This window comes from Semicossyphus pulcher, unplaced genomic scaffold (assembly GCF_022749685.1).
Source record: "Semicossyphus pulcher isolate SPU_LCO1_2020_fin unplaced genomic scaffold, fSemPul1.0.p SCAF_13, whole genome shotgun sequence".
Taxonomy (NCBI): domain Eukaryota; kingdom Metazoa; phylum Chordata; class Actinopteri; order Labriformes; family Labridae; genus Semicossyphus; species Semicossyphus pulcher.
The window spans coordinates 17993148-18011007 of record NW_027211637.1 but is presented as its reverse complement, the minus strand read 5'-3'; the positions used below and the strand labels follow the sequence as shown (position 1 = coordinate 18011007).

At 41.6% G+C, this 17860-nt stretch overlaps 1 protein-coding gene across 1 annotated transcript; it reads right to left on the bottom strand.

Moving 5' to 3' along the window:
- Positions 1–2404: 2404 nt before the first annotated feature.
- Positions 2405–15186, bottom strand: LOC138589371 (extracellular matrix protein 2). Its single transcript, XM_069659634.1, has 10 exons — positions 15072–15186; positions 14436–14587; positions 14090–14338; positions 13773–14001; positions 13353–13468; positions 11299–11431; positions 11064–11221; positions 10830–10969; positions 3342–3668; positions 2405–2573 (listed from the first exon to the last, which is right to left on the bottom strand). The coding sequence occupies exons 1-10, from the start codon at positions 15184–15186 to the stop codon at positions 2405–2407; spliced, it is 1788 nt and encodes a 595-aa protein (XP_069515735.1).
- Between the last annotated feature and the right edge of the window lie 2674 nt (positions 15187–17860).

The window sequence follows — 17860 nt, the reverse complement described above, 5'->3', positions numbered from 1 at the left end:
GAAGAGTATGTGTGTGTGCTTTTGCTTGTGTCTATATCGAATATTCAGACCGTGTACTTTGCTTTCATAAACTTGTTATCTTTGTCATCTGTTTGCCTCCTAATAACCCAGCCTCATTCTCTCTCTTATTAACTCTCCCTTTCTGCCTCCCTCCCTCTCTCGCTCTCGTAACTCTAGCATCTGCAGGGGACCTTCTGGTCTTCATTTAGAGCTGCATGAAAAAGTCTCTCTGCTGAAAACTTATACCTGGAGCCACACGGCAAGTGCACTGCTAGTAAATTACAACGTAAAACAGTCAGAACGACTCAACATTTTATCATTTAAATTACATTTATTACTATAACTGACATACTTTAGAAAATATTATGTCTTTGCACGGGAAGATTAAACACAGTAAAGAGACTTTACTTAATTGCTTGCACGATTATCAGATTTCTTCAAATGTTTGCTGTCTTTTTCTCTGTGAGACTGGTTCCTGAAGTGGGTTTCTGGTAATAATACAGGATGAAAGGAATTATATGGAAATAGAGTTGTTGCCTCAGAAAAAAAAAAAAAACAGAGTGCAACAGGGTTGGTGTTTATTCCTCTGGCTCTGTAATGTTCTCACCAAGACCACTTTATGGGTCCCCAGTCCAGAAATGTTCAGGGCAAGGCTCTCATTCACGTCACAGAGCTCAAAGCATCTCTGAAGAGGCCGAGATTGCAGATATGTTGAAGGCAGAAGAATGGTGCATTGTTTGCTATTTTGTACTAAACTGTGCAGGAAGAGGTGAAGGAGAAAAAGGCTTATAGAAAAAGAGAACATGAGATCTTTGAAATTGCTGTCTCTGAGGCTGGCAGGACACCAGAGCTCCCGTGGCTTTAGTTCCCAAACGGGAAAATAGCTTTAAATTTGCTCCAGTTCTTTGTCTTCTTCCCTTCTCTGTTTTAAATCTCCTTTTAGTCACATCTTACTGAACTCAACTAGACGTGAACCGCTGCTACTATCATCTTTCACTGACCAGCTAAGACTTTCTTAGAACAATCACTGTATTGTATCTTAAAAGTCAGCTTAAGTTTTGTCCCTGCAGCATATTCCTTACCTTTTTCCTACTGCTAACCCAAATAATCGGTGCCCCTCTCCTCTCACGCACACAAATACCTACACCCCAATCACTGTACATAATCCTACAGAGACTGACGTCACCTTTACATGTTTGGAGGCCCTGACTGAGGGCCCCAGTCCACAGGCCCACAGTCTTTGTGTTTTTGCCGAGCGGCTGGTGTCGGATGTTTATGTTGGAACTCATCTGGTGATAGAGGACCTGCGTGATGTTTATGTTTTTATTCCTAATGGGCGTCTTAGGTTCACACTGTGTCACCAGACATTTTCACTTTCTTTCCGGGACCCCCAGGCTGCAGGGGGTCAAGACTTGACTGCTTCATGACCCCCTTGGTATCCCTGTCACATCCAATACACCTTATGTATATCCAGCTCTCCTTCTGCAAGCCCTGCAACATTTTTATGCTTTATACTTAAAGTAAAAGAAAGCTGTTAAAGCTGTGATTTAAGCAGTTCTGAATTCCATTTTAGTGTATTTTTCTGTTTCTCTTATTTATATCATTAGCTTTATTACAGTGTTAAACATTTGCTTTATTACATAAAACCATTATAGTAACATTCCTTATCAAAGACAAGATATGAAATAAAAAGGTTGTGTTTGGAGATGATAAAATCTGACTGACTGACTGACTGACAAAGCAAACTATATGATAATGCTTTAAATCCATGGTTCTCAACTGGTGGGTCGGGACCCAAAAGTGGGTCGCGGAGCTGTTTTCAGTGGGTCGCAGAAGTGTGCTTGACTTTTACTTTGAAGGACATGGGTTTCCTATGACGTGCGTGCAGTAGTAGCGTAGTTTATTCACACTCCATGTATCCACTGATTGGGTAATCCCAGCTACAGCTACATTTATATTCTTGAAACCTGATGAGATCTACAGTAGTTGCATTTATGTTGCATTTTTTCAGTTTTTTCTGTTAAAAAAGGCTGTTAATTGAATTAATTGTAGAGGGAATATTTTCCTCTTATGCTCTGCTACCTGCTGGTCATTTGGTTGACTATTATCCTGCTGTGTTTAGTGAAGTTGACATCCTGTGATATTGCGCTCTGTCTCAGGTCCAAACTGCACCATTTTTCATTAATAAAATTTGAGTGGTTGAAATAAATCTGAGATTTGTCGTTAAGGAGGTGGTGGTGGGTCCCTAGGCTTGACCAGTTGAGAACCACTGCTTTAAATCCTGTCTGATGCACATAAGAGGCAAGCAGTGAAGGCAAATGAATGATTAAAAAAATACCCAGACAGAACAAAGTGGCTGTTTGTCATGATGATGTACATGCATGTATCTGTCCATGAATGCGTCTTATGAGTGCTTCTGCTGCGGATAGAGGACCAGTCCCTGAGCATCGATGAGACAGGAGAAGGCATTCGCGGGAATCCTCTCGACCTCTAGCAGATTATTTTCCAAGTGCACCGAAGCCAAAGTGGAGCCAGTATTACCAGGATGGCAGACCCCCCACTGCCTCAGAAACCTGCGACCAGAGCACACACAGACAAATGAATTTTTCTGTCAAATTCCAAACAAAGGTAAAAAGGCGGGAAAATAAACAAAAGCAAAATGAATGACCGTCCTTTAGCATTGGCTTTAGTTTGTGTTTTGTTCTAGATACCAGATATTACTCTGCTAACATGTTATGCTATGATAGTAACCAAGTATAGCATTTTCTAGTTAGCATTGTCATGCAGGTAAGCATTTTATTGTGAGCATGTTAGCATGCTAACCTGGGCATTTAGCTGAATATGACTGTACAGTCTTGTTGAAATGTCTTCCTACATAACTTCAGGAAATCTCGGTCCTGCTAACACTTCTCCGCAGTAGAGTAGATGTAGTATTAGTGTATTGTATTTTGGCTGCTAACTATTATAAATGTACAAAGTCATGAGTCAGGCTTGTTGCTTTATTCAGTGGTTTTTACTGTGTTGGATGACACAGTGTGGTATTGTTCATAGACAATAATAAGAAATAGTTTTGAAAACAATAGTCATTGTCTTGATTTTTGTGTTGACAGGGACAGTTGATGAAATCTTGGTATGAATACCACAAAACACTGAATGTGCCACGATATCACTTTTCTTTCTTTCCGGGCTTCTTTGAACAACTTCCAAAAGGAGCTGTACTAACAGAGTTAACGGTGTAAGGACAGGATTGGGTAACATGTAAGCAAGTATTTTACCCTGCAATATAAGAACTCTAATCCCATTTGAATTTTAATTGTTAACTATGAAAAATGCTATTCTACCTGATCTTGTTGTTGTCCAGCCTCAGTGCCTGCAGGTTCTTAAACTGTCGAACGCAGCGAGGGACCTCTTTCAGTCGATTGTTGTCCAATAGGAGCTCACCCAGTGAGCGGTACGTTCCAACAAAAGAGACTCTTTCTGCCCCCTCGTTGGTCAAGGCATTGTGGGATAGACCGAGGGACTGCAGGCCGGGCTTCAGGTGACGGAACGCGAAGGCCGGGATTTGACTAACGCTGTTGTGTTGGAGGTCCAGTTTACGGAGAGGACGAGGCAAATTCATTGGGACTATGGTGAACTGGTTGTAGGACAGGTCCAGGGCTTCCAGGGACCTGAGAAAAACAGGAAGAAGAATCATGAATCTCAGTCAGACAAGAAGACGTTCAAATATAAATTGTAGGGGCCATAGAATAGGAGTAGAATTGTCGTCAATGGAGTCCAGATGCCAATGTTAATTAAATTCAATTATATTTTCTATTAACAATCGAGGTCCCCAGAGGATAAATCTTCTGATTACTTTGTTGATTCATTGTCTTTTCCTCTAGAACCAGAAGACAATGTAGAAGACTTTAATGATCCCCTGACTTCTTTTTCTACCGCCACCACACAACTATTGGTTGGATTGGCATGGCATTTGGCACACCCATTCATGTGCCATTCAGGATTAATTTCAACAACTTTGCTCATCCCCCGACTTTTTATTGATCTCAATTTGTGTCCCATTCTTTAGTTTACAAGACAATGGACATTCCTATCAGCCTCGGCTGTACTTTGCGGTTGACGATTGTGGACACGTCAAACTAAGATGGTAAAAAACGGTTAACCTGCTTACTATCAGCATGCCAACTTTGCTGACATTTTACAGGGCTCTTGATTCAATTAAATGACGTTTGCCTATTTCCTCTCTGATTCCAAGGCTTTTCCCTGCAGACCTTGTGTTTTATAGTCACTGGCCTCCTGCATAGCGCTGTTGGGGAGGCGAGGCTACAGGGGAACCATGGGCAGCAGCAGAAGGGGAGAAATTAATGGGGCCTGGAGGGTACAATGTAAGAGAGCCTGGCAGATGGAGGGGGGATATTTGCCAGATTGGTAGATAAGGGGAATGAAAATGGTTGTTGTGCAGGAAAGAAAGGGCAGCTGTAGACGGCTGACCATATTTCAGGGGTTCTGATGCAAAGATGTAGTACAGGGGTTTGGTGTTTTTGTTGGAAGATCCTGCACAGCTGTTGTGAGTTTACAGCACAGCTCACAGCAGGAGAAAAACCTAATTTCCTGTCCTTCGGCCATTCATAGAACCAACGCAACTTCCAATGGGCCCAGACCACCCAAAAGTGGCCAGCCAATGACCACACAGTATAGGAAATGGGGGGGGCCAATGAGGAGAAAGAGAGTGGAGGGTAATGGATGTGGGAGACTCTTGGACGGGCTTCTGTCTGAGTGATGTTTAAGGCCTCAATATTTCTGCTAGTCGTAAAGGTGACTTATAGAAAGACCTCTGCATTAACTCTCCGCCCTTGAACTTTACAACGCCCAGGTTACAGATAGTAATGGTGGTTTTGTTGGGAATAAGGTCATTGATTAGGGCTGAATCAGAATGCTGGTGTAATTTAAATATTCCTGGTTGTTTGTCAGTATCACAGGTCACGCAACGTTTTCTGCTTAACAGACGAATAATAAGACATTCATACAACCATCAATGTTTTACGAAAAGACGCAGAGGTAGGGAGCACACAAAAACACGAGCCACCACATGGCTTTCTGTTTAACCTATACATATTGTCTCAGTTATGGATTGTTATGAAAATGTGGCTTCTGTTTGAAATGTAAACCCTCAAATATATATCGCATGCCTCCGTTCCAGTTCAGACCAGTTGTGCGCTGCTAATTTGTATTCTAAATCTCTGCCAGGAAGCTCAGCAGCAGTCCACCGCTGCTCAGAGCTCCACATGGTATTAATGAGCGTAGGGACACACAGTCCTCTCTTCTCCGAGTCTTCGTCCATCCACACTCCCACCCACTGGCACCTACACACATGAACGCACGCCAAGATGTAAGCAAGCCTTAATATTGCAACATGATGTGGAGACATAACAACGATGCATACACAGAGAAATAAACAAGCTTACAGACACAGATGCGCCGAGAACATGCACACGGAAATACATATTAACTTGAAAACACTAGTTCTCATTAGATACTATATGAATTTATTCATACATTGGCAAACACATGCAATCCAATTGTAATAATGATCTATTACTTTGGTGCTAAAGAATTTATGGAGTGGCACAAAGCACTTACATAAACCCAAAGTGTTTGTGCGCACAAATGTGTGTGTCCAATTTTTTAAACAACATGGCCGGGAGTAATCAATCTGATGGTCTGTTTATCCTCTGGGTGTTGTGTTCTAATAAGAGCAGCACTAAGAGTACTTGCGCTCACAGAAGTACAACACTTAAATACACACTCTCAATCTGTGCAGGGCCCTCCGTGCCAGCCCTCAAAAAAAAAAAAATGCTAGCTTTCAAACTTTGGCGACCTAACCAAGATACATAATGTAGCCAGCAGAGCAGCTGTGACCAGCAGGCTGGATTGACTTTAAAATGGACTTTAAAAACAGAATGATGGATGGATGATGGCAGCACGTGGCTTCCGCTACAAATGTCAGTAACTTGCAGGCTTCTGTGTGCAGCTGATATCTGGGAGCCTTTTTGGGATATTTGTCACATCTGTTGAAAACACATTGAAGCACATGTGGTTTTATTTAAATTAAAAATATGGCTTTAATTATTTACAGCAGTGAAACATGTGTGTATGCTTTTGAGTGTATACTGCCCATTGATTGTATGTATGTAATAATGTGTAGTGTATCAATTATTCAGACTATGAAGATGTTTTTAATTGAGGAGAGCAGCTTATATGACAACAAAAGATCCTTTAACTTAAGTAAGAGGTTTTCACTTACATCTGTAACACTTTAGCACAGCTGCTGAGTGCATGTGTGGGTGATGTGCTTGTTTTCCCATTTATGCAAGCTTATTATGAAACCACTTTGTGCTTTGATAAAATAAGACAACACTTCTGTGTTACTTATTACTTAATGCTTTAAGCGCAGCTTTTCTGGATGGTTTACGCACCATATCAGCTGAAGAACACAGAGTAGTGTTAAGCAATAACTGAAGCACAAAGTCCTGATTATGATCATGTTCCCAATAAAAATGTATGATGGCATTAAATAAGACTGCAATTGAAAACATATTAAACCCTATTATGTTGGACTTTTGGAATGTGTGCTGTTTGTTTAGTTTTGATCCATGGACATATCTTCACACATGTTCTGGTTCTGTCAGAGACACAGTTGGAGCTTGGAGTCAGGTCTGCCTTCTGGCAGCAGGGATGCGATCACTCTTAAGTTGTTATTGACTGCAGGACAGAGGCATTAAAGACAGTTATTTAAGCTGACAGGTTCATGAAGAGCAAGTGTGTGAATAAAGATGAAAGACAGATCATAGATTCACTATGCAGAAAATGTCCCCATCATACTGTCATCGTAATATGTCTCATTATTTAATCATTATTGCTGATGCTTTGATGTATACATGGCCTTTTACTATTGTAGTCAGCTGAGGTTGGGCTGATTTGAACTATAATGACAATCATATACATAACCATGTATATACTATGTTTTATATTTGAAATATTTGTGAAATATATGAAATATATGGGACTGTACGGTGGTGCAGTGGTTAGCGCTGTTGCCTCACAGCTGGAAGGTTCCTTGTTTGAACCCCGGTACGGACGTAACGGGCCTTTCTGTGTGGAGTTTGCATGTTCTCCCCATGCATGTGTGAGTTCCCTCCGGGTACTCCGGCTTCCTCCCACAGTCCAAAGACATGCTCTGGTTCATTGGTGAGTCTAAAGCCACTTTCCCACTGCTCAAAAAACCCACTAACACCTGGCTTTTTTACTTAGTGGGAAAGATTACACTCGGCATTGATGGGAACACAAATCTGGGTCGACGCGCTAATCTAGCTTTCGATGCTATGCTCCGTCGGTAACTTCTGTGACTCCTCGTCATCTCAGCTACAAATTCCACCCGCCTCCGTCCGAGCATCGCTCGAACATTGTTCCAAATTTGTCGGCGCCGAGTTTGATGAACAGACTGAATGAGTAATAGATACGATAAAGACCTAGGGGCGCTGGTTTAGCTCGGTTGGTAGAGCAGGCGCCCCCATGTACAGAGGCTGTAGTCCTCGATGCACTGATCGCAGGTTTGACTCCCGGTCTGCCGATCATTTGGTGCATGTCATCCCCCACTCTCTACTCCCAATATTTCCTGTCTATCTTCAGCTATCCTATATAATAAAGGCAAAAGCCAAAAAAAAACAACACTGTAACATCTTCACTGTTTACTAACCCTGTTTCCAGCGTGTTTGTGGCGTCAGACGGTAATGCAGCAGAAAAGAGACCAGAAGGAGAATGCTCCACTGGATATGGGAAAAAGACTATCGGCATTTATTAGTAGTTCTGAAAAAAACGCGTCAACATGCTAATTTGGGTGGGAAAGGCGTATATGTGTCAGCCCTTCGATTGACTGGCAATCAGTCGCCTCTCGCCCAATGACAGCTGGGATAGGCTCCAGTCCCCCTGTGACCCTAAACAGGATAAGCGGTATAGATAATTGATGGATATTTCTATCTCCATCTAGAAAGCATGTCTTTATACAAACAGATATTTAAACATGGGCAGTAATTGTAAAAAAAAACAAACCCAGTGGAACAGGAATTAAAGACAGCTCTAGAATAAGTAAACGGGTCAAACAAATGGGATGTGGAGAACAGAAAATGTAAAATTAATATTAGGTCAAACTTAAACACACACACACTCACAGTACTGACCATAAGTGAGATTTATCACGATAATGACATGATTTTCTGGCTCTCAGCCTGGTCTGCCTGAGACGGATCACAGGTCCAAACTGCACTCCCTTGCTGCCCGTAAACTCCTCCAGCCTCCTACACAGTAGCCTCCAATCACTGAAGCCCCCAGCAATAACTCCAACTCCAGGTCATGTAACAGAGGCGCTCCACTAATCAGAACCAGCACGCTCAACTTTTTTTCATTACTCAGCAATTTACTTTTTTATTCTGTTTGTCCGTGTTTTATCAATCCCTCTCTGACTATTTCTCCACCACTGCAGATTTTACATGATGAATACTTTCCCCAAAATTAGCTCAAGGTGGGTTTAATTATAAAATGTTTCCATAGTAATAAATCATCCAACTGCAGGGAGGAGTCATGTTTTACACCACTCAGGTCTCACTAATGACCTTTGCCCTGTGAGGCTGCAGCTCCTGCGGTGTTGGTGGGCTTAAGTTCAAGTTGAATTTGTTCTCACTATGGCGTCTATGCAGAGCTGTAGGAGGCTTTTAAAATAGAGGAGCAGCTAATAAGCCTGCTGTGCCAATGGGAAGAGTGCTGCTCTCACCACTAATGAGGTCAAGTGTCAGGAGTCAAATACATAGGGGTCAGAGGTCAAACGAAGGCTCACCCTGCAGCCTAGTTGAATTTTCTCCATTTGAGATTCACTTGTCCTTTTAACACATTATCTCTGTGGTAGAATTTTTTAATTTAATACTATTTCTTTTTTCACATCATCATTCAGCCGTACAGTACAACCCAAAGTCTCTCCGACTGCACTTTCCCGTCTTTCTCTCTTTCTTTAGCGTTTCCTTCTCCTCAGTTTTCCCTGAAGCTCCCACTGTGGTTCACAAGGATCCCAGGGAGCAGAGAAAAAGCCCACTGGAATTCACTATATTTAAACAACACACACACACACACACACACACACACACACACACACACATGCACACACCATCATAGACACGTTGACATACACAAACACACTTACAGGCACACAGTTACCCTCAAGCTCCTCCTCCACACGCCTGCTCATCTAAGTACACAAGGTCAGCTGTCATAACTTCTGTGATGTACTTGTGTGATATGTTCATACATGCTTCATGTGTGTGTCTCTGTGTCTGTGTGTCAGAGAGAAGGAAAGGAAAGTCTTTGTGTGAACCACTCAGAACATCCACCATCTAAATCAATGATAATAATGAAAAAGAAGCTAAAAGAACTGATCTGAATTTAGTGTGTGTTATTATTTTTATAGGTGAATTAAAGCCTCAGACTCATTTGTTAACAGGAATAGAAACCTGAGCACAAGATCACCAACTTTTGATGAAAATCTGTTGTTTCAAATCTTTTAACTGCCTGAAACATCGACTGATGACTGCTTTCACATTAAAAAATGATGCAAGTTCTCTTAACTCAAAGCAACTTCAGTCTGCCCTCTTGTGGCTGAGGGAGGAACTGCAGAAGCTTATTTTTTAAAATTGATAGCAAGATGGATGGACAGAGAGATGGAAGTGGTGTGGTGGATGGATGCCTGGATGGATGGATGGATTGATCGATTGGTGGTTGGATGGATGATAGATGGATTGACGGGTGGAAGCATAAATGGATGGATGGAGTGATTGGGGAATGGATGGATGTATGGATGGATAGATGGATTGCTGGACGGAAGTATGGATGGATGGATGTATGGATGGATTCAGTGAAGGATGTATGGATGGATAAATGCATGGATGGATGAATGAATGAATGAATGGAGTGATTGAGGAATGGATGGATAGCTGGATTGCTGAATGGAAGTATGGATGGATTAATTAAGGGATGGATGGATGGATGGATGGATAAATGGGTGGATGGATGGACGGATGGATGGATGGATGGATGGATGGATAAAAGGGTGGATGGATGGATGAAATGATAGCTGGATTGGTAGATGGATGGATGGATGATAGATAGATGAACTGATGGATGGATGATGGATGGATGGAGTGATTTAGGGGTGGATGGATGGATGGATGTATAGATGGAATGATTCATGGATGGGAGGAGTGATGGATGGATGCCTGGTTGGATCAATGGATAAAATGGATGGGTCGATAGATTGATCGATTGGTGGTTGGATGGATGATAGATGGATTGATGGGTGGAGGCATCAATGGATGGATGGAGTGTTTGATGGATTAATGGAGTGATTGGGGAATGGATGGATGTATGGATGGATAGATGGATTGCTGGACGGAAGTATGGATGGATGAATGAATGAATGAATGGAGTGATTGAGGAATGGATGGATGGATAGATGGATTGCTGAATGGAAGTATGGATGGATTGATTAAGGGATGGATTAATTAAGGGGTGGATGGATGGAGGGATGTATGGATGGATGTATGGATGGATGGAGGGATGGATGGATGGATGGATGGATGGATGAAATGATGGCTGGATCGGTAGATGGATGGATGGATGAATGGAATGATTCATGGATGGGAGGAGTGATTTAGTGGTGGATGGAGTGATTTAGTGGTGGATGGATAAATGGACAAATGATGGATGGACGGATGGACAGACAGACGTACTTGAGGCTGGTCCAGGCGCGGTCAGCGATGCGTTGCTCATGCAGCAGGTTGTGACTCAGGCCCAGCGTTCTCAAATGCACGCAGCCCCTCAGTGCCTCTGATGTCACTTCCTCAATCTGGTTTTCATTCATCTCCAGCTCCTATAGGAAAGAAAGACACAGAATGAGACGTCTGATTTAGCTATTAAAACAGTTTATGGTGGATTTTTTCCACAAATAAGTCACATCATTGCACCTGAAGCGAGGGAGGAAGGCCCAGAGGGAGCAAACGGAAGCGGTTGTTGTCCAACTGGAGGTCCAGAAGTTTCTCTAGGGGTCTGAAGGCTAACGGCGACACACTGCCCTCATAGAGAATATTTCCCTCCATCTCCAGATTCAACAGGTTTATTAATCCTAAAAGGAAAAACTTAAAATTATATACATTTACGTACAAGTCATTTCTCTTTGATGAACGCAGACAAAAGTCCTACCTTGGAAACAGAGAGGGGTGAGTGTACTGAGCTTGTTTTTGTTCATCTTGAGCTCCTCTAGAGATGCAGGCAGAGCCGGGATCCTGGATAATTGGTTACCATCTAGGTTTAGCTTCTTCAGAAAGGTCAGGTTCTACATGAGACACAGCAAAAGAGTGAAAAGGTCAAAAAGATTAAACACACACAATGGCCACGTGTCTTGAATTCCATAACTTTCCGTCCCATATGGCCAAAAGAACCTGATCACAGAGTTCACAGAAATGCATCTGTCTATAATGCAATCTATCATGTTGTATTTTTAGTAAAGCAGCATTGGGTGGCTCTTCAGTGAAAGCTGCTGTGGTTGATGTGTGTGAAGTAAAAGCAGTGGACTGAATCTTTTGCAGCATCGATCACGCCAGTCCACCAGTCCTCTGTCATTACTGGGATGTGAGCAGAAAGTGAAGAAAAAAATCTTCCTCTATAAATAATTTCCTTTTATTCTTCACATCATTGGTTGCAGCTTTTTTTCCCCAACAGGTCCGTCCAATCCTGTGAGAGTATGCTGCCGGTGGTGAGTAATGATTGGTCAAAGCGTGGTCAGGACTTTGTGTTTGGTGTGTGGTCATTTAGAGGTTAGACCAGGAGGTTATTCTTAGAAAGGATTAGTTAATGCAACTTTCTGTGCTCTTTTATTACACTAATGATACAGGATGCAGCCTGCTATTTATCTTAATTAGATGCAAAGTGACTTATAAAACAGCCTTGTAACTCACTAAGTCACTCATTCACATTCAGAAGGCTGCAGATTCACCACGACGGGAAGCTTTCTGGGTAAATATCACACCAATTCTACACATGCTAACCTATGCGTCGTATGGGAAGTGATAATGATGACAGCTGCCTCAGCATGCTCAGAAAGTTATACCTGCTGCTATTAGAACATTAGCACCACCTGCAGCAGTGAGAGTCACTACATCCACTGCTTTTGTTTGTTTTAATTTGTGTGTGTGTGTGTGTGTCTTTTTGAAGTTCTACTTTTAACATATAAAATAATTGATAATTGTTTGTCACTCTAACATCCAGTGGATATTAATTTCCCACTTAAAAACAAAAGAATAAAAACACCACACAGCTTATAGCTGTCAAACATCCTGTTTTTATTGTAAGGGTTTATAATGACTATAAAATCTATTGACGATCAAACATAAAGCTTCTGTAAATAGTAAAAGTCAGTTAGTACTTGTTGTGAATTGCTAATTTTGTGTTTGTTGTTTGTGTTCCTTCTGGCTCTGCCTTTCATCTTTGTTTTTTCTCTTTTGGACAAATAAAGTCGGGTTAGGTCCCCTCCTCCTCTTTCCAGTTATACAGAGGAAAAGACACCTGTTGACACTTCATCAGACTCCATCTGAAAATATGTTCAAGTAAATATTACAATTTAATTTTTTTTTTTTTACAAGTATTAAAAGTAAAATTAGAAAAAATATAGAAGAAGAAGAAACTCAGAGAGCAACAATAAAAGAAAAACTTCAGTAACGGTCGTTGCCTGCAGTTAGAGCAGGCTGAACCGGTCCTTCAGGTCTGCAGCTGCAGATCTGGGACTGCGAGCACTGCAGCAGCTCTGCAGTTAAGATCATATTGGATTTGGCTTTTGGATTAGGGTGCATCGCCTCAGTCATTGGAATACTGCGGTAGAAAAAATAAAAAGCTGCATGCCATGGAGTAGATGTTGATTGAAAGTCATGATGCATTTATGGTGGAACAATTCCGAACCCTGTTTTATTAAGTTACTGAGACCCTGATCACACCTGGCATCAACATGATAACTAGCATAACTTCTCAACTCGTAGGGAGCTATTAACTATTTAGTGGTAATTAAAAGCCAACTATTATTCTAATTGCACCAAGATTTTGCACTGCATCATGTTTTCTCCAGTGATACACTGAAGTGCTTAAAAGCAAGAACAGGTATTCCTCAAATGAACCCTAATTAAGTATTCTTTTACATTACAAGCATGATTAATAATACAAAACCTAACTTTATAGGTGCGATGACACAGAGCAGTGTTACTCACAGACAGCGGGTTTTGGCTGAATGACTCATCATCCAGATTGTTGTTGCTCAGGTCCAGTGTGTCCAGGCTCGGCAGACCGTAGAAAGCTTGTGGAGCGATGACTCTGATGTTGTTCTCTTTAAAGATAAATCCCATAGTAAGACATACGATGCAGTGCATAAGCGCAATACGGCCTTCTCTTGACTGGACCTTTTTGTTTTGATGTAAATGCCAATAAAGTAATCAGTAAACTTTGTATCAAAGGAGCATTTAGAGCTGTATTTTTAACATTTAACTAGTTCATATGTTATCAATATCTCAGCTGTATCACTTTAATGTAGTCTGTTTCTATTCTTCACCATCCTCCTGAATACAATCATGCTTATTTAGTTTGATGAGTTTATCAGGACAACACACAAACACATGCACGAGCACACACACCTGCCACGTCCAGCTTTGTGGCCTCCAGGTTGTGCATAATTGGCAGGTGAGTCATGCCGAGGCTCCTGCAGCTGATTTCTCTGTTAGCAGTCTGACACAAGTTGGGAGGAGACTCTGTAAAGCTGGAGAGTGTTTCTGTTTGATTGCCGGGAGCCTCCGTTGCCTCCTCTACTTCTTCTTCTTCCTCCTCTTCTTCTTCCTCCTCCTCTTCTTCCTCCTCTTCTTCTTCCTGACACAGAGAGTTCAAAACATGAGGCAATTTTCCTTCATTAACTCAACTTGATTAAAAATAAAGCAAAACAACCAACAATTCAAACCTCTTCCTCCTCTTCTTCTTCTTCTTCTTCATCATCATCATCATCGTCATCATCATCATCATCATCCTCATCTTCATCATCGTCATCATCATCATCTTCCTCCTCCTCCTCCTCCTCCTGTGCTTTGCCTTCATCCATCAGCCTCCTCTTTTCACCATGAAGCTCCTTCAGTACAGCCATGAGCGCGCTGGTCTCCTGCTCTCCTCTTCCTCGTTTCCTCCAGCCCATCAAGGGTCGCACCAGCCCCGCCTACAAGGAGCGGATGGAGATCACTGACGTTAATCACCAACAGTCTTACATCAGAGAATAACATGAGTGAAAGGATGTAATAAATAATGTTCCATACTATTCTGTAAGCGTTGGCCTCCACTGTGGCTGCGTGCTTCCTCTTGCCCCAAGCACCTCTTCTGCTTCTACCAGCTTCCACCTTCCTGAGATCAACTCCTTGGTGCTGTCTCGCCTTTTCTGCCTCCATGTGGAGCAGCTCTTCCGCACCCTCTTCAACACAAATCATAAAAAAAGCATAAAAGATTTAAAGACATTAGAGTCCCAGGATCTTTTTTCCATGGTACTTAAAGGTTCCCCCAGCCAATTGTTGTGTAGGTGTCCTTTAGTCCCATGAAGATTAGACAAATTAGCCTGCTGACGTGTGAAACTGCCACGCCTTGTACTAAGGTTACAAAGAACCATACCTTTTTTAAAAAAATCAAAAATATAGTCCCAGCTGCATTACAGACATATTCAGTGCTGCATCCCCAAAGCCCCTGCACGTTTGAAAAGCACTACCCCCAGAGCAGGAAGATAAAAATAGTCCCAGGGACTTTAGACACTAGTCCCTGCAGCAGAAAAAACAATGCAGCTTGTTTTTTTACTTTGCTGTGTAAGTTAAATAACTTAAAACCATTTTAGTAATTAACCTTTATCAGCCAAGATCATGCAGACACAAGCAGGCAGCATTTACAACACAAAAATATTATCTTACCAGCAGGGAGGGCTGCACCTGAAACATGTAGATTTAACAAGGTCTCTTCTGTTGGATGAACGGCTGCTGTGTCTAACTCATGTGTCTCAGATGAAGTCTCCGAGTTTACATCCATGTCGTGAAAGTTTAGGCTTTGTCCTGAAAAAACGTTGCCACACAGATAGATAAACAAGATCCATGTCCTGGGCATTTCCATTGTTGGATTTTAAATCGATTTAAGGTGTTTCTGTTGAGACAGAGAGAGAAGTCCAAAGCTTTTCAGATTCTTCAGGGCTGAAACCAAGAATAAAGCAAATCCACAGAAAGTACAGACGGTTATGTCACTGGGAAGAAACTGTGAGTAGCAATCAACGTGAGAGTTTACACGAGGATCTCCAGAAAACCTGAACATTTGAGATTATGAGCACTTGAAGTAAACTCTGTGGTGCAGTTTCTCCGGTGCGAGTCAGCCAAAAGCAATACTGGACTGTATTGCACGTATTACCACCTCAAAATGAAGAGCAAGAGGGTGGGCAGGAGTATCTAGGAATGGGAAGGTAAAAAAAAAACCTCTCACATTGTTAATAAAGGCCCTCATTCAACGTACCATGAAATACACAGACCCGCCCCGCCCTGCTCCTCCTCGTCTCCTCACTCTTTCATAACTGTCTGCTGACATGAGATGGACAGCAGAGACGGACAAAAATAGCAAAACATACAAACTTGAACACAATAAGTTTCATACACCTGTGATAGATTCGAGTTGAATGAATTTGTGATCAACTGTTAGGTTTGTTTTTCTCCTGGCTGAATCAAACTGATCCTGGACATTTTCCAGAACGAGACAGAGAGGGGTTGGTAGACAGTTCAGGTCGGAGTCAACCATGTTTGGCAAAGCTCCACTAGCATCTATGTATGAAAACAAATACGACCTCTGAGAAATGAACAATGAGCCCGTCTTTACATTATGTACATACATACTGTCTGGACGCACATAGACTGAGATGCTTTAACATGTACTCTGTGTGAGTGTGTGGGCATCACACTTACTGCTAGGCCAAGCAGGTGCCACTAGCTGAGTGTTGAGCCAAACTGGGATTTTCACTGTGGGGTGAAACCTGCTGACAGCCTCTCTTTATTTGGTCAGAAACCACACATACACACACTAAATCTGTCAAAATATGTGTGCATATTGTCATGTAGAAGACAGCAGCTTCTGTGAACGACAAAATCACTTAACAATCATTTCTAATTATATCAATTTAGTCAAATTCATGAATTCATTTTTTGTTTTTCTGCACCTGAAGCTCAGTTGATGAGACAGAGACAGCAGTGAAATCCAGACTCCAAATGGCACATTGGATAATTTAACACTAAACACTGAAACACTCAGGTTTTAATGTGTACTTCCAAGGTCAATAGTGATGTGTCCAGAGACTATTCATTTAAAACTTGACAGGAACATGCAGTAATCCACTGACCACATTCAACCCCTTCCTAAACCTCAGTCAGACAACACCCTGTGTTTCCAGCACTGCGCAGACTGGTGCACAGGCAGAGGATTCATCCACCACGAATACTTCACCTTCTCTTTTAGGCCCTTGTTAGCACAACCAACTTGTTACCACGGGGCAATAATAGCCTAGACAGTGCGACCAGTGACAGCTTTAAATATGTATGACGTTTATCTGTCAGAGACACATGTAGTTAATATTCAATAAAAGTAGAACAGGACTCTACAGCTATGCTAGCACGACAGTGCTGCCTAAGGCTAAATGCTAAAGTCAGCATGCTAACATGTTTTGCTGGTATAATGTTTAGCATCTTTGTTTGGTGTGTTAGCATACCAACACTTGCTAATAAGCAGTACAGTCGAAAGTACAGCTACAACACGTCTCACTTAAAACTACAAATACACACTGACATTAGACTAGAAGTTAATATGGAAATCTGTACAATGCCATAGAGTCCTTCTAGATGAGACATTAAGAAAAATCTGAAAATGTCCAACCTAATGGGGGTGCTAGCTTGTCTGGGATCTAGTAATTTAATTTCAATACGTAATTTAATGCTCTTTTTCAGCAGATATATATATATAGATATATAGATATATATATCTATATATATATATGTTAGAGCTCCTGTGAGGAGTTTTGCTGATTATGAAACAGACTGAAATTAATTCTGATTTCTTTATGAGCTACAAAAGAAAACCAGACCATCAGAGACAAGATTGACTTGGTTATTTTTAATGCCTGAAACCGTTGGTGGAGGGTACGTGTCAGATGAAGCAACTGACTGCACGCTGCCTTTGTTTACATTTTTCAGGGCAAAAATTTAAAGTGAGTGATATGAAAGCATAAGATATTTTATGTTAAAAACCATCACTTAAGCATGTACAGGACAAAATCAGCAAAGCAATGAGGTAGCTTTGTCCACAGGGGTCGCCAAAATCAATACAAAAGTTCCTCACAGGCGATTTAAGACATTTCACAGGTTATGTGAAAAAAGCTCTGCTACTTGCTAAGTATTTCCAAAATTTACAACAAAAGATTTGTACTGGTATCACCCAATGCTCAAAGCACAGGCATCTGTATTCGGGCTGAAAAAGTCAGACTGATGCATCACTACAGCTAAATCATTAGGGGTCCTCCTTATGGGAACATCTGCGCAAAATCATTGATTGCAATCAGTCAAAAAGTTGAGATATTTTGGACCAGAATGGTGGCCCAATTGAAAATGGCAACTATAGAGCCAAGCCAAGACTCTGCTGGAAAAAAATGCTACAGTAAAACAAAAAGACAGTTGAA